This window comes from Echiichthys vipera, assembly GCF_963691815.1.
Source record: "Echiichthys vipera genome assembly, chromosome: 23".
Lineage (NCBI taxonomy): Eukaryota > Metazoa > Chordata > Actinopteri > Perciformes > Trachinidae > Echiichthys > Echiichthys vipera.
This window is the reverse complement of record NC_139848.1, coordinates 10,943,383-10,966,786: the sequence shown is the minus strand read 5'-3', so window position 1 is coordinate 10,966,786 and position 23,404 is coordinate 10,943,383. Positions and strand designations below refer to the sequence as shown.

General features: G+C 41.9%; 1 protein-coding gene across 1 annotated transcript in view; it reads right to left on the bottom strand.

Moving 5' to 3' along the window:
• Nucleotides 1–3,676: 3,676 nt before the first annotated feature.
• cckbra (cholecystokinin B receptor a) overlaps nucleotides 3,677–23,404 on the bottom strand; it is a 33,257-nt gene continuing 13,529 nt past the window's right edge. Inside the window, exons 2-5 of the mRNA XM_083937665.1 lie at nucleotides 20,652–20,900; nucleotides 11,208–11,469; nucleotides 4,912–5,039; nucleotides 3,677–4,348 (exon numbers count right to left, since the gene is read on the bottom strand). Coding sequence (XP_083793791.1) covers nucleotides 3,792–4,348; nucleotides 4,912–5,039; nucleotides 11,208–11,469; nucleotides 20,652–20,900 — 1,196 coding nt within the window. The 3' untranslated portion in view covers nucleotides 3,677–3,791. The remainder of the gene's footprint in view (nucleotides 4,349–4,911; nucleotides 5,040–11,207; nucleotides 11,470–20,651; nucleotides 20,901–23,404) is intronic.

Here is a 23,404-nt window from a genome sequence, read left to right as displayed (position 1 = left end):
ACTCTGGATAGGTGAAAAAAACCGTCTACTTCTTTATACCAATCACAGTCGTCATGGGTCGTGCAAACCCTGAATGCAGAAACCCAAGATAGAGTCAAACTAATGCTAAGCTAACTGCCTGATGGCCGTATATATTTAGCATACATACCCGACATCTAACTTTCGCAATGATATCTTGATCATTGTATTCATACGAATAAATGACCAAATAAATCTTATTTTAACAATGAACTGCACAACTAAAAATTACTACAGCAGCATGTCCTGTAATGAGGAAAGTAATTGCACTTGTAGTATGTACAAAGTCTGCTGAGTAAAACAAGCTTCACTATAAAGTATGAAAATAAGTAGCAGCTCTAAGACTGGTAATGCATACCTAAATGTGCTGGCCTGCCGTGGTGAAAAGAATAACAGACAGATATGAAATAAAATAAAAAAACAGTACATTTTCAAGAGCAAATCTCTGTCTCTCTTTGAGGCTTTTACCATAACTTTTAGTGAAGGTTTTCCGACAAAAACCTTCACTAAAAGCACTGTTCTTTCATAACGCACATGACCAGAGATTTATTTTTTAAAGTTTGAAATCTACAGGCCACATAAAAAAACAATACTTCTACCTAATAGATAGGAAATCAATAAACTATAGGCTCTAATTGAATTACGTGACAAAACATGTAAAAAATACAAATTTAATTTAAAAGTACGCACAGAGTGAAATAAATCCGGACTAAATCCACAATATTCTCCAGTGTACCAAGTGCTGGCAAGGATACGGGAATCACTCATTGTCCCCTGCCTTAATTACAAAAGCACACAAAATGGAGGTCGCCAGATGAGGTGTTTACATAAAAGGCTCTGCCGGGGATTTTTGTGTGCCAATTGCGAGCCAAATTCGCTGCCACCTCCGCCACAACCTGTAAACTGCTCCCGGACAGCACTTGTGCCTGCAAATCTCAGCTGTCACCCACAAGCTATTACCATTCATGTATTCTTATGTCTCTGCACTGGAAAGGATAAGAAATGGAGGGTGGTGGGCTACAGGGACAGGGAGTGCTCAGCGAAGGGAGGACAGGAGAAAGAGGACCAAACTTGAAAGTGATAGAAAATGACAGCACTGAGCCGTCAACGCACACGGTATGTCAGACAAAACTATTACATCACACTGTTTAACACAAATCCAGATATTTTAGTGCCACAGAAGCCAACTGATGAAATTCAGTCTACTGTTTGTCTTAATGGGATGCTGAATTATTCACTACATCATTACCATGTCCATATTTTGGCAGAAATGACAGAAATCATAAATGAAGTCATGAATAATTTCCATTTTTTTCAATGAACACAATATCCTTTCATCAAAATAATATCTACTACTTATTCATAGCTCATGAATCAAGCAAGTCGTTCTTAACATTGTAGTCATACTTGATATATATATATATGAATATGTGCGATTCAGTGAGTATTTAAAGGGAAATATGGATATTTTTAATCCATGGTCTCATTCTCATAACTAATGGGACGTGCTAACTCTGCTTTAAAGTTTTCAGATAAATTTAAATTCTACATAAATGTTTTCAAATGCTTTCCTCTTAGTCAAACCAAAGCATGAAGTACCCCCCCTGGATTAGCTATTGAAGCTAGTTAGCTGCATATTGATTTACTTCCAGGGCAACTTGCAATCTAATGACACGCTAGAGAAGTAGTTTGTTTGTTTCTATTATCTTCAAGGTAATCCAAGAAAAGCGTAGTGCTCTAGCTAGTTATCAAGCGCATTATTATTATAGGGACTATTATTGTGACTGATTACACTTTTAGCTAGCCTTGGAGCTAAAGAGGACTGTCTCGCTCGACAGTAAAACTCCAAACAAACTGTTGACTGACCAAACAACTAGCTTAGTTAGCAGCAGCAGTTAGCTTTATAAGCTAACTGCTATCCTAATTTCTGAGTTTACTTTGACATAGAACTTAAAAGTATTTGGAATGATTTAGTGTTAATAAAAGCAAACAAGATATAGGTCTTTATGCTAAGCTAAGCTAGCTGACTGCTGGCTGTTTCATATTTACCTTACAGAGACTCGACATTGGTACCAATAATCTCATCAAACTCTCAGCAAGAAACTGAATAAGCTTCACAAAATGTTTTAAAGTTTTCTCTTTCAATTGCTGTTGTGCTTTCATTCTTATTCTAATCAATAACTTCTGTTATAAACATTGCTTCTTACTTGTTTTTGCCCAACACTTTTCTCCTTGTTGTAGCGCACGTTGTTTACATTCTTTGAATGAAAGAGGCTATTTAAATTCAGCTTGTAGTTTCTATAATTAATGAATTGACGGGCTGAGATATGGTGCGTCATCACAGCCCTTTGGCGTGCGTTTTACAAAGGGAGGGCCATGAGATCCGCACTGCAGGAGAGGAGTGGTTCCCTGAGAAACACCTCGTTAGTCTGAGCCTGGAAACGGGGTCTTTGTACTTAGGTAATGCTCAGAGTAATTGGCAGCACTGCAGCGGAAGGCAGAGAGAGTACATAAAAGACAGAGCAGAGATAATTGAGCAGAAAAGGTGAGTTTGACTAAAGCACTTTTCTGTGCCATTTGTAGCAGGGGCAGACTGGAGCAATGGGCGCAATCAGCCTTTCATGGAAGGACTACCTGCACTTTCACTAATAATTCACATCCTGATGTTAATGTCTGCATCAGTATTCAACATACAGTTGAGGCAGTGGCAGCAGGAGAGTTAAGTTCCATGACCAAGCCTCTTTAATCCCCTTTTTCTATGCTGCAGGGTTTAGCAACACAAAAAAAATCTTTAAACACCAGGCTTTCTTACTTATGCATGCCAAAAAATAAGCCATATTTACTGTATTCATATGTTTATCGACAACGATGCCCCTGCTTTATTAGCCTGAATCACTGGCCGGTGCTGCAAAAGGGTCAAAAACATCCTCTTATTAATAAGAAGCTGGCAGAATCTCCTGAACTGATGAAATTAGGTGTTTGGATATTTGCCGAAAATATGCTGTACATACAAGAAATGATGAACTATAACTCAATAAGAGTGAAACAGCTAAGCAAGAGGCTTGAGTACCACTGTTGACTTTGATATAAAAAAACAGTTTCTTGCTGGTCAAATGTTTCAGAAATTGCAGACCCAACCATCCAAAGTTTCCCTCTGTAGCTTTCAACAGAATAATGCTGAGAGAGAGACAGAGAGAGAGAGAGAGAGATAGATGCCCTGAATGAATGAAGATGACACCACATTAAACACAGGAGGAGCTGAAATCCATACTGATTCATTACTGAGGTAACGAGTCCTCATTGTTCAACAGTATGGTCCTGTCAAATATTCACCTTTGGCACATTAAGAACATAAAGACAGTACAGTATTTACAAGTACACGATCCATATTTTGAATGGAGTTTTTCACCAAAAATGTCTGTCAGCCAGTGAACAAACGACCATAACACACAAAGCCACACAAAGAGCACAGGCACTTGATGATCTCTTCAGGATGCAACAAAGCGGATGCTGCCAATTAAACAGAGGGAAAAAAAATTGTCACCAAACTGAAACTGTGATTTCCCGGCATCACATTCTGCAACCATGCACGCAGAATTTGAAGGGCACCTTTTTAAAAGGCCTCATGAACGAGGGCGGGGCTATTACTAAGTGCATGACTCATAGCATATTAAGATGAAGAGTGGAAAACAGAAGATGGAAAAAACACACAGTTCATCCAGTAACCGCTGCCCCGACCGCCACTGGTGAGACCACCCAGCTCTCCTCGAAGCTCAGCAGTTGCCGGTGGTGCTGACGGTGGTGTAGCTGAACTTGGACATGGAGGTGGCCATGGAGGTGGCGGTGATGCCGTCGTCTCCCTCCTTCCTCCTGCACCACGAGCGGCAGAGCCGGTTGCGACAGCAGCAGGCGAAGGTGGACAGCAGGGCCTTGCGGAAGCGCATGTTCATGAAGCAGTAAATGATGGGGTTGACGCAGGCCGAGCTGTAGGACAGCAGGTGGATGAAGGAGATGGGTGCTCCTGAGAGGGCTTTGGAGGCTGACTTCAGGTCAAAGGCTTTCCAGGTGTTGGCGGAGTACAGGGGCATCCAACAGATGAAGAAGAGCGCCACAATCACCATCAGCATGCGGATGACTCGCTTCTTGGCCTGCAGCTTGGCCTCTGAGGTGTTGCTGCGGGCACGCTCAGTTTTGGCCTGGGTTGCACCAGACGAGGCCGAGAGGGTGGGGAGCTCCACAGCAGAGGAGGGTTTTTTAGACACCTGGATGTAGCAACCATCATCGTCATCATTGGACCCTGGGACAGCCCTTGCTACACCGTTTTTCTGGCCTGTGGAGGGTCGGAAGGTTTACATTTGATGGACTAAGGCGACACAAGACTGCATCATGAAGAACAGCAAAGTAATTGAAAAGAAACAGTTGCTACCAAAGGCTATTTCAGATCATCTTAACCTTGATGACTCAACCAAGACTCCATGGAAACTGGTGTTCCAGATGCACACAGTGACAACAGCAGTACTTATTCACCTGAACGGACCAAATTTCCGCTGTACCTTTTTAATGGCCAATACCAGATGTGAGGAACATTCCAAACACACATGAAAACCAGTTGAGTAGGTATTAGAACATCTATTTTTGTACGTAACAGGTGCAGAACCTGTAGGTAGCAACTAAATATGTCATTCTGTGCTTGAGGCAAAACAAACAAATCTCCCCTTACAGTTATGCTGCATATCTGTTTGAGAATGGTGGTTTGTTTATATAAGAAAGTGCACAACATAGCGCAAACACTAAAGAAAGACAATGCAGCTTCATAGGTTTATAGGTTTTATAACAGAAAGGGGTGTTTTCATACACAGAGTTAAATCCCTATGAACAGATGATGGATCTTACCGGTGGTCTCTCTGTTCTGGCCCACCTCGAACTGCATGCCTCGGAAGAGCTCTCTGGAGATCAGACCGTACGCTACAATCATCACCACCCCCGGGATGAAAAACAGAGTGAACAGCAGCAGCACATACCTGGAAAAAAACAGCCAGAGTGGGAAGAGAAAAACAACACACAGAGGGGGAAAAGAACAGGATCAGTCCTCAAAAACCAACCGAATGCATCAGATTGTCTGGTTACTGGCATAAGCTGTGCACGGGTTGGAGCTGTGCTAGCGGCCCTGCAGATGGTTGACCCCTTCCAACAGACCCCTTCCGATCACCTGTGCTGTTTGGCAAAATGTACTGCAGCATCCCGGGCCAATTCTGCAGCTTCTCCCTGCAAGCGATCAAGCTCGTCGGCACCCTGTGGTTTAACCTTCCCTACTCTTGCTCTTCTTCTTTTTCTCTACCACGCAGGCCTTTTGCATAAAAATACCAATTAATATGCAAATACCTTCTACAAGGTGGGCTTTTGTTTTTTAAATAGTCCCATATTATGCTAATTTCCAGGTTCATACTTGTATTTTGGTATTCCACAATAACATGTTTACATGTTTAATGATGAAAAACACATTATTTTTCTCACACTGTCTGTCTGAAACACGTTTTAGTGCCTGTCCCTTTAAGGCCCCTTCACGAAAAAAGCCCAGTCTGCTGTGATTGGTCAGCGCTTCAGGATCTTCAGCATCTGTGCTCTCGACACTGTCATCGCAGCTTGGGAATGACTGTAACGTGACTATAGTAGCGCTTTCTACAGTCTATGTAAGATATAGTATAGTTGTGACATCACAACTGTATGGAAGTCATGACGGCTCGTTTAAAGGCACAGTTTCTGAATACGGTCTGTGTGCATTTCTCCTTGAATTGATTTTTTTTGATACTTTCACAATATTTATATAGTTCCTCAACCTGCTTTATAATAAATTTAAAAAAAACCTTTGGATACCTTTAAAGATCTTAATGGATCCAACAGAACCAGATATATGAAATTTTCCACCCATCAAAATACAATGCACTCAAACATGATGTCGATCTTCCAAACATTAAGTCTCCATAGTTTGCAGAGTAAGCTGAACCAGTTGGACCAGTTAGCAGCTGCATGTCTGACACTTCATAACACTAGGTTGTTGCAAGACAGTAACCATCCTGTTTAACTGCGGGAACGCTTTCAACGCGACCTTCTCAAGCGGTCTTATTGACATATTGACAGTTTACACAGTAACAAAGTGCATATTGACATGTATGGTAACAACTGGAGCTCCCAAGGAAGCAGCACATCACACGTTACATTACATACTGTACACATCGCTATATAACAACACAATTAATGTTTTTCCAGAAGCCATTTCTGAAAAAACATTTTGACACATGACATGACAAAAGCTAAACATTTCACGATGCTGCAGGCTGTTTTCTGATCATAACATTTTCCAGCACAGAAAGAATTCTGATCACGGCTCTCTTGAGTGCCTAGATTGATGGCACCTCTAAGAAAAAGTAGTGAACTGAGTAAAGAAAACATTGACAGCGGGAAAATGTTTTAACGGTGTGTAAAATTCAAAGACCACAAGCCTCTGTCAGTATCTGATTGCAGATTCCTACTGCATTCAATTTAAGACCTGCAAAACTGTGAAGCTTTGTTGAAATATGCAGTGAAGCGGGTTACACCAGTCTAGACTCTTCATCAGCAAACCAAATGAAAAACTTCTACAGAAAGGATGTGGCGTGCAATTATACTAAAAGGGGAACCTAGAAAGAGTAGCCCATGAATAAATGAGATGAAGAAGCTACAGGTGTGACTTTGATCATAATAAATCTTTACCATCTCCCTTTTTATTCGTCCTAATCCTACCCATGTCCGCGGTGCACATCAGTCGGCACATGAAAGCGGCAGCAGAGAGGAAGTTTCATTCACTGTGATATTCTAATGGTTCCTGGGCCACCCTCTGAACTTAAAAAAGGAGGCTTCAGTCAAAGCCTCTCATCAGCTGGCTGTTTGATACTGTGGAAAATCTCTCTGACAAAAGCTGTCAGGATGTGAACGTGTCGGAGTGCGGGAACACCAAAAGAATATGGTGCATATCTGTGCTTGTTTTGCCTCAAGTGGGAAACCCAAATGGATGACGTGCTGCCGGATCGGCTCCGATATTGACTAATTAACCAGTCATTTCTATTTTAATAACATCATACACAGCAAATTAGTAAGGCCATTGTTTGTTGGGGTTCAGGCAGCTGCTATATTTTAGATTACATTTTAAAATATCGGTTTGCACTTTACATGAAAGTGTTATTTATTTATTTTGCTGCCAATGTACACTTTGTTATTAATTAATAAATAATATTAAGTAAATGTATCTTTTTTTTAACAAGGCTAAATGTTTATATCAAGCCTGATGCCTTCACTCACATAGCAAGGTATACGGTTCATTCATTCAACAGTAGGATGGGATCGGTATCGGGTATCGGCCGATACGCTCAGCCCAGGTATCAGTGTCTGACTGGATCGGAAAAAACTGGATCGGTGCATCTTTATCCCCACAGCACCTGAAAGCTTTGTGATTATCAAGCAGGAAAGGTGCGCTTGGTGTACATCAATCATCAAAGTTGATGAAATGCACGTGTTGCATATTTCTGCACGACAAACACAACAAAACTCAGCCTGTGATGGGGAGACATTGAAATTGGATGATAGTCTACCTTTGCAGAGTTGTTATTGGTTGTTGGAGCTATATGGATGACAATGTCAGCCGGTCCAGACGGAAATAACTATCGAATGGATTACCACGACATGTAGTCATTGATATTCCCCTCAGGATAAATTGTCATAACTCTGAGGGTTTTAAACTCTAGTTCCATCCTCAGATCAATACTTCAGTACTTCTGCAACTGGACTGGAACATTTTCCTGCGCAAGCTAGGTCTACACATTTCTGCATGCCAGCTGTATCATGTGCATTTATTTTAAGGCTGAAATAAGAGTCTTTTGTTGACAGTCGCTTTGGTGGCGTGTCAATGTTTAGCTCAGACTTAGCAGTTCGAAGCCTGTGTTGTTTTCCTTACAGCGTTAGCCTTAGCTATAGCTTCATTTTTCATTGAGTCTAGTGGCTGATGTTGGCTGATGCTATACTTTACCGCAGTCACATGAGCACACCTGAAGGTCTGGACTGAGGTATCCAGACTTCTTTCCTTCCCTTTATCCTCTTCTGACGACCATTCATAGTTTAACCCAAATAATATTTGTGTTCATCTTCGCCATGCAGTGTTTGTTATGATCTAAGATAAATAGGCTAACAGCCCTTAATGTGTTTAGGGGGAGTGATTCATGTAGTTAAAAGACCCAGTGATCAGCCCTTGTGGAATGCCTCTTGTCAAATCACATTACTTGGTCTAAACTAAATATTGTGTATATCCATATACATCTTCTTTTCTTAATTGTGTCTCCCATTCCTATGCCACATTCCCCATTGAAACCAAACCTACGCTCCAGTAAATTGTCTTTATTATTTAGTTGGGTTTGCCTCAGTGAATACCATTATTCATCCCTCCGGAGTACGTCTGCCACTATGATTTTTTTAAATGTTAACTCCATCCCTGCGTAAAATTGTGAGAATAATTACAAAAACCATTAAATTTCCTTTACCCACTTTATGGCTCTTTTATGTGTCCTGAAATAATTTGCTCATCATCTCCGACAAAAAATGGATGCTTCAGTAACTCCATGCACTGCATCATTAGGTGCAAAAGAAGGTGACATTTTCATAGAGCGAGAGGTAGATGGAAAAGGTGTTATCTTTTTTCATTCCGAGTTTCATCCCCTACCCTCGGTGTAATTTAAAAGACACTCACGATGATTGAAGATGAAACTGTGAATTAAAACTTGAAAGGTCTGCATACTTAGTGACACATCTGGACTTTTGACATCTGAGCCTCGACTCTCTTCCTCCTCCTCCTCCTCACCGAGCAGACTAATTAACTGGTCTCCCACTGCCTCGTCTCTCCCAGAGAAGCTTTACAGTTTGAAAGACAGTCAGAGAGAAGAGAGCGTTCGACCACAAAAGGCTGTCATGTGGGGAGATGTACAAGGTTTTGCCCTGTTCAGCTCCTTCTTCATTTTAATAGCGCCATCCTGCAGGACCTTAAGTTGTTTATGAACAGATCTGTGAAAATCCCTGAGTAGTATATCCCAGGATTCTCTAACATATCTTGTCCTTGGCTGCTTAGCTTTTTTAGCAACAGAGCTGCATGCATTGGTCTTTGGAGAGCATGTAGATGGATGAATGATTTTCCAAACGCCGAGCGATCCAGACTGCAGCAGCAATAATCCTTTCTCTCCTGACATTTTCCATAAACTTTACTCCTCCATCCATTTCAGTGTACAGTGAGGAGCAGAGAAACACGTGTTCATTTAAAATGATGGCAAAATTGTGATATATCCTCGCAGCACCAATACTGAGGGAAGATACGTTATCTACAGTTTCTTTGTTTAATGATGTCCCTACTCTCTGTCTCTGAGTCTCCATTTTTCTCTGGTGTGACCCCTGCTATGCTAGAAAAACTGAGCAATTTTATACAGTCTCCAATTATGCCTCAGCAGGAGCTGCCTGGTCACCTTTTTCATCCCAAAAACACTCTACCACCTATTGATTTCATTCATTTTTCAGACTCCACCTCTGTAACTACCTTACAGCTTTAGCTCAGGGGTTCAGCCAAGAATTCTCCATCATTAGCTAGACTCTTTACCCTTCTCATATTTCTGCTTGGATAGACACAGTAAAGGGGGGAATACGCCAAAGGTCCAGTCACACCAACATTATTACTTTAAATACATTTGTCGTTTGTGTAAACTTTAAATTTGGTGACTTTTTAAATGTAAATAATAATGGAAATTGATCCTGCAGGCTCTATTTAGTCCAAAATCCAAACGCAATCGTAGCTTATAGGCTGTGTTGCACCAGAAAATATCATAACCATGACAACAAATGCCAAGGCGGAGTAAACAACACACTGCAGAGGAAATGGGAACTGTTTCTTACTAGCACTTGCATATTTTTGGCTGCCTTTGTCAGTCAGTAGCTCAAAAGCTACAGTAGCATCTCATCTCATCTCATCTTCAACCACTTATCTAGGATCAGGTCTCGGGGCAGCAGTTTTAGCAGGGGACCCCAAACTTCCCTTTCCCGGGCCACATTAACCAGCTCCAACTGGGGGATCCCGAGGCGTTCCCAGGCCAGTGTGGAGATATAATCTCTCCACCTGGTCCTCCCTAGGGAGGTGCCCAGGGGGCATCCTTACTAGATGATCCTGAACCACCTCAACTGGCTCCTTTCAACACAAAGGAGCAGCGGCTCTACTCCGAGTTCCTCACGGATGGCTGAACTTCTCCCCCTCTCTCTAAGGGAGACTCCAGCCCCCCTCCTGAGAAAACCCATTTCGGCCGCTTGTACCCGCGACCTTGTTCTTTCGGTCATGACGCTATCATTTAATTAACTACAATAAAAATAAGTAGAATTGACTAGATTGGCCCTATTGTTACCGATATCAGATCCAGCTATTCGAGTCAGTATAAGCCCGATATATGGGGCGGCCGGTGGCTGAGGGGTTAGAGCAGTTACCCCATGTAAAGAGGCGACTGTCGCATGTCTCCCCTCCTTTCCTCTCACACCATTTCCTGTCCTAAATCATAAAGGCTTGAAAAGCTGCCATCTTTAAAAAAAACTGTTTAAAAGAAGAAAAAAAAGAATAAGCTCGATATCCGATATTAGTGTCTGTATCGGTGCTTCTCTAATCATTACCTGGTACACTGGAAGGCAGAGAGGGCTTTTCACACTGCATATGAACAGTGTAGGAAATCCGAGCTATATTACCGAAATGACCAAATCAGCATGCAGTCTCTCTTTTCCAGCTGAGCAATCAGTGGGAAGTGGTCTGATTGCATGGCTCAAAAAATAAAGCGACTTCCTGCCGGATAATGCATATGTAAATTACACATTTATACTTCATGTAAATCAGTATCTCCACATATTTGGAACCAAACCCAAGCAGATTGTATTCAATTCACTAACTGACTTTTCCTCACTCATCCCTGTTGAGGTTCTGGAGGCACGTCCACCAAGTTATTGTTATGCATATGAAATCTTCTGTGCTGAGTACGTCCATTCATAATGGAAAGAGAGATGGATTTGCCTTCTATCATTGAAATCAGATCAGAGGATTAGCTGATGAGCTGATAAATGACCATGCCTGTCTTCTCACCAGTACTTACCAGGTCTGCTCAGCTTCCCTGCTGGGCCAGTACAGTCTACACATGTGGCCGACAGTACCGTTGGCCTTGGGGAAAGACCTGAGGACACTGAACACTGGGTAGGGTACCATGATTAGCAATGACACCATCCAGGTGGCAGTGATGACTCGGTAGGCATGGGATCTTGTCTGCCAAGCGCGAGACTTCAGCGGGTTACAGATGGCGCTGTATCTCTCGATGGCAATGGCCACAAGGCTAAAGGTGGAGATGCTGACAGAGATCCCTGCAGGAAAGAAAAGACATGGTGACTTTTAAAGAGCTGGTCTGTTAGTCTATTCAGCACTTTCTCAGCATTGGAAAATACGCTGATTCACTTTCTTGCCAAGGGTAAGACAAGAAAATCAATAGCACTTACATGTCTGTCCGGTAAATATAAAGCTACAGCCACGTGGTGTTTATCCTAGCTTAGCGTAAACACTGGAAGTAGACGGAGCAGCTAGCCTGGATCTGTCCAAAGGTAACAAAATCGGGACGACTCTTTTACCTTCACCAGTGCCCAGCATGAAAACAGCATGAGGAGAGCAATTTTACAAAATGATTGAAAACATGTACAAAGTAACCCCTTTCAAAAGATACAGTACAAAATGCTGACCCCCTGCAGGATGTAGCAAAATACAGCAATTGCTTACAAAGATAATAACAAGAATGAACACACCCTTACAATACAAGAACCTCCCAGTTCACCTTTGGTGCTGTAAAATCCATTAGTCAAACAAAGTCTATACACCTCCATTATCAATGCCATTCCAATCAGGCTAAAAGGCAACATTCTCACTCAAGAGTCAAAACATTTTTTAAGATAAAATCCATCTCCGCTTGAATCTCAATGGTGCTAGAACCTCTGTAGTCTTGTATTACCAGCGCAGTGTCAAAAGTCTGGCTGCACGAGTTAAAATGTTTTGACATTCCAAAAGTGCACTGGCTTGTTCGCAATTCTTTAAACCAATCACAATCGTCTTGGGCGGTGCTAAGCCATGCTAGCTATGCAGCTTTGATACCGTTGCAAAAATAGGTAGCAGAGATAGGTGGCAGGCTTTATCCCAACGGTTCAAGGACTGTTCCTCTACAGGGTTCCACAAGGGTCTAATTCTCTTAGAGATGGTCTAAGGTCAGGTTGTATTTGCACGTGCTGTATGAATATGCATTGTCTGATGTGCAGAGGGGGAGTAAGCTCAGTCAGTGCATAGTGACAGTGTGAGACAAATGGCAATAATAAAACTACAACTGCGTATCACCAGTAGTCCCCGCAGGATTAAATTCACCACACTGATCCTCTGTCCCTACGAGAAGAAACAACATATTAATTCCCATCCATTGTTCCTTCACGACAGATGAACATATCCTGTCTAAACCCGTAGCGTTGCATTACCATCCAAGGGAGGAAGTCATTATGCACACTCCTGTGAGCATGGTGCAATTCAATTTGGGAAGCATATTAAGTATTTGAGTGGTGGACTGCTCTACGGCTTGGTTGATAGGAATTTATCCTCTCCGGGATCGGCCTTTTCTCCTGCAAATCATTGATGAAATCTTTGTTTGTGTCATCAAAAGCTATACAATTTAGATTTAGTGTATGTTGTCGACGGCAAAATGCAACGGAGATTAAAAGACTGTGAGATATTCGCCGAGGGGTTTGATGTGGAGTCTGACGGAGGCAAGGGAACGGCTTTATCATATTCCTGCTCCAACGGAACAATGGAGCCGAGTTGCAGGGATACTCCAGAACAAAGAGAACATCATCGTCACAAAAAAAGACGTCTGAAGGCCTTTTATGCTCCTTGAGTAGCAAGACTCCGCTGTGCATTATTAAAAGCATTTCAGCTCTTTGCGAGAAGGGTAATTTTTATGATTGCTGCCAGGCTGACATGAAACCTGAAAGGATACTACATCAAACCAAAAGCACTGGGTTTATTGGCAGTGGTTTTAAAAGTGATACACACCTCTCCAGGGGGAGACGTGAGGCAACGATACTGCATGAGATGAGAGAGACAGGTGCATGTCATTTTCTAAAAACAACAGCAAGTTTGAAATCGTAGCTTAGTTCGCTGATTTGACAACCCTTTTTAAGTTAACAGCAATTTGCATCAAAAATAGTACTCCTTCTCCAAGTCTTAACTCTTTCAAATGTGACAGACACTTTCAGAGATTCTCATTATCTCTGATGTGATGCGAATCACAGACAATGAGAATGTGAATGCATGTTCACAAATCCACAAAAACACTTTCCCTTAGAATCAGTTTTTAAGTTTCCTTCAGTATCAAAGTAATCCAAAGATAGTTGAAAATACATCCATGGGTATTACTGCAAACAGAAAATTTAGCCTACTTTTAACGCTAATTTGCCAAAGATAAGTAAGAAAAGTACGAAAATATAGAATAAAAAAGCAGGGCTCACATTGAAGCCCACAGCACTGAATCCATAGCAACACTCCTGTTTATAGCCCCCAGACTAGAGCATGACTATCGAATATAAGCTATTTAAAATCCCTGAAACTATCTCGACATTACCCAGAGGAGCTGTATGTGAGAACACAACTGAAAGCAAACAAACATCAGAGAGTGAAGAGGAAAGGTGATTTACACAAAGAAGACGACAAACATGTCTAACTGGAGAGACGGTGAGATTTAGGAACTTCTGTCCGTAAGAGCCGACGCCGAAATCATCAGACAAATTCAAAGAACGGCAACAGACTTGATTGTTTGTGACCAAATAAGGAAGCGGCTATGTAACCACGGTGTAATCCGCATCGTGTCCGGGCTCTTGCGTGCTCTACCCAGGCGCCACCCCACACCTTAACCAAACATAGTACTTCCAGTAGGTGAAAACTGTGTGTCCGCACCTGATTCTCCTGATATTGTCCGTAGTTCATATGGGAAAACGGCGTATAGCAACATTCCTTTTTATATTCTCTAAATAAGGCCATGATTATCTACCAAATAGAAGCAAGGAAGATGTTTATGTTCTCAGATTTCGGGACAAGAACAGAGGTTTGTGAACAGGCCCCCACCTGGGATCGTAGAACAAGACTTCCATTTTCTATTTTTGTCAAACCTAGAGCCTTAATGCTCAGTATGAGACTTCCTTCATGCTCCATGAAACCATCCTGACTGTCGATCACTGAACGCCACCGGTCAACTAAAATAGCCACCTCCAGCTCCGGCTTAGCAGAAGGAGGTGGGAGGCACAGTCAACACATGCAGATCATACAGAGTCTCGCACAGAAAGACTCTCACACCCACACATCTTTTTCAAGTGCTGCGCGCGGTCACAGAGAAAGACCAAATCGCACTCATGGGGTTTTCTTTTGTTGATGCTTGAAGGCGGTCATGCCCAGTCACAGTGCTGGCTTACAATGGTAGTGAAAATTCAGAACACAGACAGGTGAGCGTTTTAGTGTCATTCTCAGAAGGAACAATTAGAAACAATGAGTAGACAATGAAAAAGAACAAGCATTATCCTAAAGTGCTTTACAAAGCAGAAATGCAGCAGGATTAAAAGACAAAAGGGGATTATAAAGGGAGCAGCAAAACAATTGTTGCTAAATGCAGATACAATTATAAAAGAAACAATATTCATGAGCACTCGTCTTTGACTTTTTTTGGGAAATGTGCTCATCCGCTTTCTTGCCAAGGATTAGACGAGAGGATCAACAGTACTTTTATGTGTGTCCAGTAAATATACAGTACAGCTACAGCCACAAAACTGTTAGCTTAGCTTAGCATAGCATAAAGACTGGACACAGGGGGAAACAGCTATCCTTTGTCCAGAGGTAATAAACTCAACCGACCAGCACCTCTTAATATTGGCCTGTCAGTATCTATTGATATTGGCATATGTTTTCCAAAATCAATACTTTTTTACAGAACCTATAATGCAGAAAACATGCAGGGTGATACAGAAATGGTGCCATAATGTGGTTCTTTATCTAAATGATCAGCGGTTAAATCATACATTCATCTATTTTCTTTATTCTTTATTTAAATGGGCAGCAATTGGCTTATAACGAACATACTGTACATTACTGCAGTACAGTCTATTCAGTTATTTTTATTCTCTATTTTCACAGTGTCCATCTCTATAATTGGTTGACAATGCACTGTATAATGTATAATCATGTTAAATATGATTTATTAATTCACCATATCGGACACTACATTGGTAGTGTGTGAATGTTTACGCTCTAAGATTGGTACCCGTCTCAAAAACCCCATAACTGCTGTGCTCTGAAGGAGAAGCGTCCGTTAAGTAGAGCTACACGCGAGTGATGTTTTCAAACCCTTCACTTATGAGGAGTGAGAGCCGGGAAGTTGTGCACATTCATACTGAAAGGAAGTGCACTTCCAAATGATGCATAGTGCTGATACCTCCACTGATTGGAATTGATGACACGGTTGCAGGTGTGTAGACAGTTAACAGACTAATGTGCTTCTTGATTTCTTATAGTTCAATAGTTCCGAAGACATGAACCCTTTCCACATTTCAGTTCAAATTCACTTGACCGTCTGCTTTCATTAAAGGGGAGCAGCACTGATGGAGCAATTTGTTTGGCCTCTAAAGAAGACGCATGGAACACAACAGGAAACCTTTAAAACACTTTACAGTATACTGCAGCAGCTGTATATGGATCACACTCTCCCATATACTTTATATGCATTATGCAGCAGTACATTGAGAAGACCAGTGAGCCATAAACCTCCCTTTCATTTTACATAGGATATTAAAATGCCGAGGGATGAAATACAGTCAGTGCCTCTATATAAATGCTGCTGATGTAGCTACATTTCATCTGCCTATAATAAACAAATTGGACATTTTCTTGCATGTATATGTGTCTGTTCGAGTTGAGTTTTCAAACAGCCGTGCATGTCAAATCTTTACTCCCTGACACTCTGCGGTTTTGAGAGGCTAATATTTGAGGAGAGAAGATTCTGTTGTGGTTCTGGACAAGGTGCAGTCAAGTTAATTACCAGCCAAGTAACCGACCAAAGTTTGCCCCTGCACTGTATCTTCTTTTCCCAGGAGGGAGAAGCTCTAATCCTTTTTCTTATTCATTAGACACGAGTCGGGCGAGTAATCACAGTGGGCCTAATGATAACTGGCTTTTGAGAGACACTGTGAAGTTGAGGGTCTTTGAGTACACCTCAACCTGGGGGAAAAACTATGCCTGTTCATTCTTAGCTCACACCTGACTCTCCTCGTTGAGAGGCGCCCTAAAGAAGCCTTTGAGGCGTAAAAACTCTACAGATAGAATTTATGTGTTATCGGTGCCAGACTGCGCTTGCAGCCAGTTCTGTAAACATTTGCTGGAAGCCCCGAAACCTCAAATTCAAATGCATTATGCAAACTGCTCCTCGGGGTGGAGCTGACAGACTGAGCTAGTAAGTAGGTTAGTAATTGCATCATATGTCCAGCAAGAGAAACACAAACATGGTTGCATAAATATGATTGAAGGCCGCACACATACACAAACGCACACCCAGAATATTGCATCATCGATCTCATAACTGCCACCGAAACAGTACCAGGGCCATGATTCAGGTGATTATCGAGCGAGGGGCAGATAGATGGATTCGCGGAGGACCGGGTGAATCGAAGGATGGATGGTGTATTATATGTCTAATGGGTATGTGCTAACAGATGAGTTCGCAAAGGGCAGATGAGTCTGCCAAGCAGGTTTGCAATGATCCTGTGTATTGATTGGGTTTGTCTGATAGAAGACCTTTCTAATGGGAGGCTCTGATCAGGAGGTTCGTTTGGAAATTTGTAGATAAGCATTTATTTAGTATCTCCTTATCTCTATGGGCACATTCTGTGTATGAATTTAAAATCTGTATGCAAAGGGACAAGATTTGGGTAGCAGAAGCATTTGGAGTTTGCAGTCCAAGTAGTATTTACTAATCACATTGAGAATTATTTGTTTGCATGCAGGTAAACAGTCCATGTGGAGAGCAAAAGTCATGCAATTATGGAACCCACAGGCTACTGTGTGATATCAATTTGTCTTTTCATTAGTTTTTTATGTATTTATTGATATTTCTATGCATTCATATCCATGTATCTGTTTATGGATATGCCGTCTCTCAACTTGAACTTCATTGACACGTCTCAAGTTGCTAATCGGAACGTAAACAATGACCCGGCTTGGAAGAGAGGAAGTCTTGGGCCAGATATCCACTGGCTACAACTGAAAGGCCGAAATATTAGCCTTTGCTCCCAGAGGCTCAATTGTCGTCAGATAGTTGATGGGTTCCAAATATTTTTCACGTCAAGAAGCACAATTATTCTCGGTAATGTGGAAAGCCTTGCTAATCTGTATGCTGATGATTTATTGATCTGTTTATCAGACCCAGTGGTCTTAGTTCCCAACCTCCTGAATTATATAAAATCATTTGGTCAACTGTCTGGGTACACAACTAACCGGGACAAATGTGAGTTCATGTCATTGAGTAACATGTGCCCTATTTTCCTGAAATTACTACCCATATTAATTATCTTGACCTTAAGATTTCCAGTAACACCGAACTCTTACTGAAATAGAACTGTTTGGATATGGTGGATAAACTTAAAGCTAATATTAACAACAAGGAAATTGCTCCCTCTCTCAATGATCGGCCAAATGATTGCCATTAAAATGGTTGCACTTTCAAGGTTCTTGTATCTTTTTCAAAACCTCCCCATTTATTTGCCGTTACAATTTGTTTAACAACTAGATTCAGTTGCCCTGTCATTTGTTTGGGCAGATAAACCCCTCGCGTTCTAAAGCCCATCTGCAGAAGAATGTGAAAAGCGGGGGTCTCGGCCTCCCGGTTTGGTCTCAGGGCCAGGATCATTGCATGGCATGAGCTCAGCTACAGGCGAGCCACTCGGCTACCAAGGTGCTCCCAGAATACAAACACATTCTCATTCCTGTGTTATAGATCTCTATCATTGTGATGCAGGGCACACATGCACACGTTTTATTTCCACTCAGTTCACCATAAATGGATGTAGAAACACACTTAAACTCTCTTTGCATATTCAAAGTTTCACTGACTGGGTCGCAGCGGCGTGTTTCTCCACCGGTGCATTACGCACAGTCCTGCGGTAAAATCGGAACCATAATTATTACTAAACATCAGCGATGGCACATTCACAGCACTCATGTTGAAACTGAATTTACAAAGTGCTTCACAATTAATGATCGAATTAAACGGTCGTTTGACGAGAGACGACGGTCACGGCTCAGAGATAAATAAAAAAATTACAAAATTTGTCACTCGTGAATAATTTAAAATGAAGTTTATAAATGTGCCTTTGATTGACAGCACTGTGAAGACTGAAGACATAATAACACCATGACTGAACTTGGCAAACAACCTTAAATGTTTCCCGACTCTCATCTTCGAGCCAATCTTCTCAGCTAAAACTACGTGTACGCCTGGTTTCACCGCACATTCTCCCTTCCTATATAGTGTCTGTGTGTGGGAAAAGTGCATGTTTTTTGCGCGTGCACATTGTCTATGCATCGGGCCCCTGGTGTTTCAAAAGTACTACACACTAATAATCACTGTCATCCCTTCTTTAAGCAAAGACGAAGAAGAAGAAACTTTGGAAAAACTCATTAAACGCAGACTGGAAAATCCTAATCAGAATAGCAGGGAAAGAACAACACAGGGAAATCCCTTCAAAAAGTTATTATTGAGAAAACTCTAGCTGAAGTTTAAGCTCTGGAAGAAGCTCCTTTACGGCTTGCGGGGGGCGGGGGGGGGGGGGGGTTCTTTATTAAAGACTGACCACCCCAGTCTCTCCACTGGCTGTCAGCCCGCTAACATCCCGACTCTCTCGGTATAACTGACAGCAAGTTCACTTGCTCTGAGAACTTTCCCCCTTCAGTGACTCTCAATTGAATGAAGTGACGTACAGTCCTAAGTACAAAATGCCACGGGGGAGCACACGGCCCAGTACACAGCACATACTGTCCAAGCTTTGAGAGCTACTGTGACTGACAAGCTGTTAGCTCAGCAGCAACAGTTCACCAACTGGACATTCGAGGAGTTCCAAGCTTGGAACCACATATTTTGCACTTTCTTGTGTAACTGGATCTTAATTCTTGGTGAGCCTCATCCAGCCCCACCATAGTGCTGCTGATGGTTAACGGCTGAAGCCTATTGTCTTTTGTTGTTTGTCTGTATTTTTTATTTGGTGTTTTATGACAGTGAAATCGAAGACAAATTTCTAACTGTGGACAATAAAGTACTCGTATATATCTTGCCAGAGCAAGATCTTTTGAAACAATGATTCAAACCTATAGAAATGAAATTCTGCGATTGCATATTGTGCAAAGAAAATTAAGTGTCACCGTAGTTTTTAGGGAAACTGATTCAGGAAGTAACATTTAATGCATTTGCAGTGGAGGACATCCTCATCATAATTCAATAAATCACAATAAAATGGAAGTATTGTTATGGTTGAGTGAATAATCATTCCCCAATCATGATTACTACCCTGTAGCCCTTACCTTGACTGTAATCAAAAGCCCAAATGTAAAGTAGCTTAGAGAAAGCGGCCTCATGACAAAAGGGTTGGATTTAAAGTCTGACGCAGCTGGCCCTCCTGCCCTCGCCCTCCTTATCACAGCTCAAAGAACTCAGTAATTGAAAAGGAGATTCAGCAAGTCTGTTCTCACAGATGGTGCACCGGTAATAGGATTGTGAACCTCACCTTTCAATAGCACTCCTCAACCATTCAAAGTTCAAATTGAGGCGAAGACGCAAAGTATTGCAGCGGATCTCGGTTTTTCTTTGCCCTCTCTCGCGCTTCGGTGTGACTCAGGGCTCACGTGGCACCTCGACTCTGGCCTGATAGGAGCCAGCTCATCCCTAAGTCACACTCCTGGAGACGTGCGACTGTTCAAGCACTTTGAGCATAATGGTTACCCTCTGACAGTCAAAATGAAGCCAGGAGAAAAGCCTCTCAGAAAGCTCTGAGATAGATATCGAGCAATTTTCCGGCAGGGTTCAAAAGCTGGAGCACATTTTTGCGATCGGCTGCCAGCCACAAAAGAATTTCCCACTCTTTAATAAGAAAAATGCCTTTTAACCCAGGCACAAAATGGTCTGCTCATTCTAATACAAAATGATCATTTTCATTTGTGCTCTGCCTGGTTCCTGACATCTCTGTTAAGCATGACTTTGGAAGGCTGTGAATCATTTTGTAAATAATGGGCCAAGTCATGCGGCCTGAAATTCATTTTAATATTAAATGAAGAAGAAATAACAAACCACCTGCCAGCACCTCTAAAACTCACTAATTAACATGTCATGTCTTGCTTAGAGAGCGTATAAATCTCCTCCAATAGCTCTTGGCAGGAAAGTGAATAAGCACATTTTCCCGAATATCGAACCACGTCTGAAATTCATCCTTACCCATAAAGTAGGAGACGGTTTTGCACATGGCCGCCCCGAAGATGAAGTCCTCCAGGATGTTGGGGATTAGGGTGAAAGGCATGCAGAAGATGGCCATCATGAGGTCGCTGACCGCCAGCGACAGCAGGAAGGAGTTGGTGACGGTCCGCATGCGCTTGTTCAGCATCAGGACCACGATGATGAGCAGGTTGCCGAAGACGCTGAGCAGGAAGATGAGGGAGTAGAGCAGGATGCGGAAAGAATCCATCTCTGACAGAGGAAGAGAGAGGACATCATTTACAAGAGCTGCTATTGTATAGAGCTCAGCTGATCAATTAAAGGAAGGAAGCACATTTGTACAAGTGAATTACAAGGTTTGAATTAATGGGACACGCTGAATGAAGTTTTCTTTGCAGTCATGAGAGACAACTTAATGTTTAATGTACTGGGATCGTAATAAACAAAGAAGAAGAAGTGTAAGAACGACTAAAAGACGCAGACGATGGAGATTGATCCATTAAATGAACTATGTAGTTTAAAAAGACTTCCAATAGATTGACAAAACCAAACTTAAGTCAAAAAACGCCTTCTATGTGCAGGTGTCGGTACTTTATAGTAACATATATTAAATAACGTGAAATCATAAAATAAGATGCCGCTGAATAAAAAAGTGAGACAATAACATCAAACCACAAAGAGAACAGGCTGTATCAGGTTGTTCACCTGGGAAATAAGAATCCAGGCGCATAAACAACAGTCTATTACAAGACAAAACTGACTTTGCATAATCAACATCTTAAATTGTGCTTGTGACAATATTTTCCTGCTCGCCCTGTGAGCCAAATTATAATTAAAATATTAATACTGAAGGAAAGATGAAGACAAACATCATGTGTGCTGACAGACGGTGTCAGGCAGTACTGGAAGAACAGGATCCAAATTAAACATTATTTGCATCATCAACATCTTTCCCTAAATAAGATTGAGATAACGCACTAAAATATTGTAACACGAGTCAACATCGAACATTTTCAGAATCCTCTGAAATAAAACTGAGAATGAGACAACAGTCTTCTTAAATAAGTGCTTCACATGGTTCCCCTGTTACCACACAGCCATACAGCTGAGCATCAGTGAGAGAGCAGGGCGGCCTGGCCAGAGGGTTTTTGGGAATGCTCCCTTCACTCACACCGGCCTGTCAGAGCAAGTCTGCGTGAGAATGAGAGTATCTAACAGGACAAGGTCGGGGCCGGCCATGTGCTGCGCTGACTGAGTCCTCTGCTTAAAGACAGCGACATGGGAGAAGTCTAAAGGTCTTCAGCAGAGCCTGCAGACAGAGCGCTACGCATCACCTTCAAGGCACACACTCCTCATGAGGAATGATACCAGGACACAATATTTGTATCCAAGTTGTATTTTTATTATGATTTTCTCATTGTGACATAAATCCTAATGCTCACAAGAAAATGGAAAACTGTGGTTTGAAGCAGCGTGCGAGAGCCAGGCCATTTGCAGTCTTTATGCTAAGCTAAGCTAACCTACTGCTGGCTCCGGCTACCGTATATACCAGATACAGTTTAGACGGCTCAACTGAGATCCATTTCCTGTATCTGCATCACGTGGGTTTCGCCACAGCCTCGCCTCTTTACAAGACAGGCACCAGGTCCCAAGCAAGCCCCCACCAAAGCAGCTTCTTGGTTGATCCCAAAGCTGCAGTTCTCCGAGTGTCTAGTAGGAGCAGTTTGCACAAAAGAGCAATTTCTCATTGACCCCCATGTTAAACAGGCCGTTTCAACAGCATAGTTCAACCTGTTTAAGGCCTGGGACAAAAGAACATTCTACTCTGTATCATTAGGTCATATCTCCATGACAACACTGAGGGGGTGAATGTGTTTCTACCAGGCTAGTTTTTATTTTATTGGAGGTTAAAGTTTATGAATAAGTAGGGGCATGGCCGCTTGAGTGACTACTAGCCTCTGGCCCTCACTTCTCCTTGGAGGTAAACGTCAGCCAGATGGACGTATGTCCCTCCCCCCAGCGTCACATACATGCCCTTTTCTGGTAAAAGCAAATGAGGTGGAGTCTGACAAGATGGCGACTCCTGTAGGTGAGGACGATTTGACCCTGATGGGTATGCTATGTCCGTTTTTATACAATCTATGGTAGTAATCTAGTGTACAGATTCCAATGCGAGAAGGGAACGTAAGCATAGATTATGACCAATATTTCACTCTTTAGTCAGCAAAGTATATAGGTATTGAACACATTTTTCACGAGTCACATATCTTCCCAACATTCTGACACTAAAATGGGATTTTTCCGACTGATCCATCAGAATAAAATGTTTTGTTCGAGACCTGTCTCTGTTCCAGCAACACACTGTCATGTCACACAGGTGATGACCTAAGTATACCCGTGTACGGAATAGATGACTGTCAGATTCTGGTCATTTTGCTTTGATATTTGCGCTAATACATATGTGAAAATTCATGAACATGCAAAAAAAATATCTCCTACATATTATCATCAGCATCATTTTTGCTATTATGCTGCTAACGTGCTGGTCATATGTCCTTTGTTTGTTGATTCCATAACTTTGCATGGCTTAGCTACGTATGGGCGTATTTAGCCTACCAGTATTTTATTAACACTTTGGCATTACATATTTTTTTAACTTTCAAACTATTTCTATGAACATTTTATCAAGAATAATACAATTCATTGTTAGCGTTTTACAACCTATTCTTGTTTAATACTAAAATATGGTTAACAGT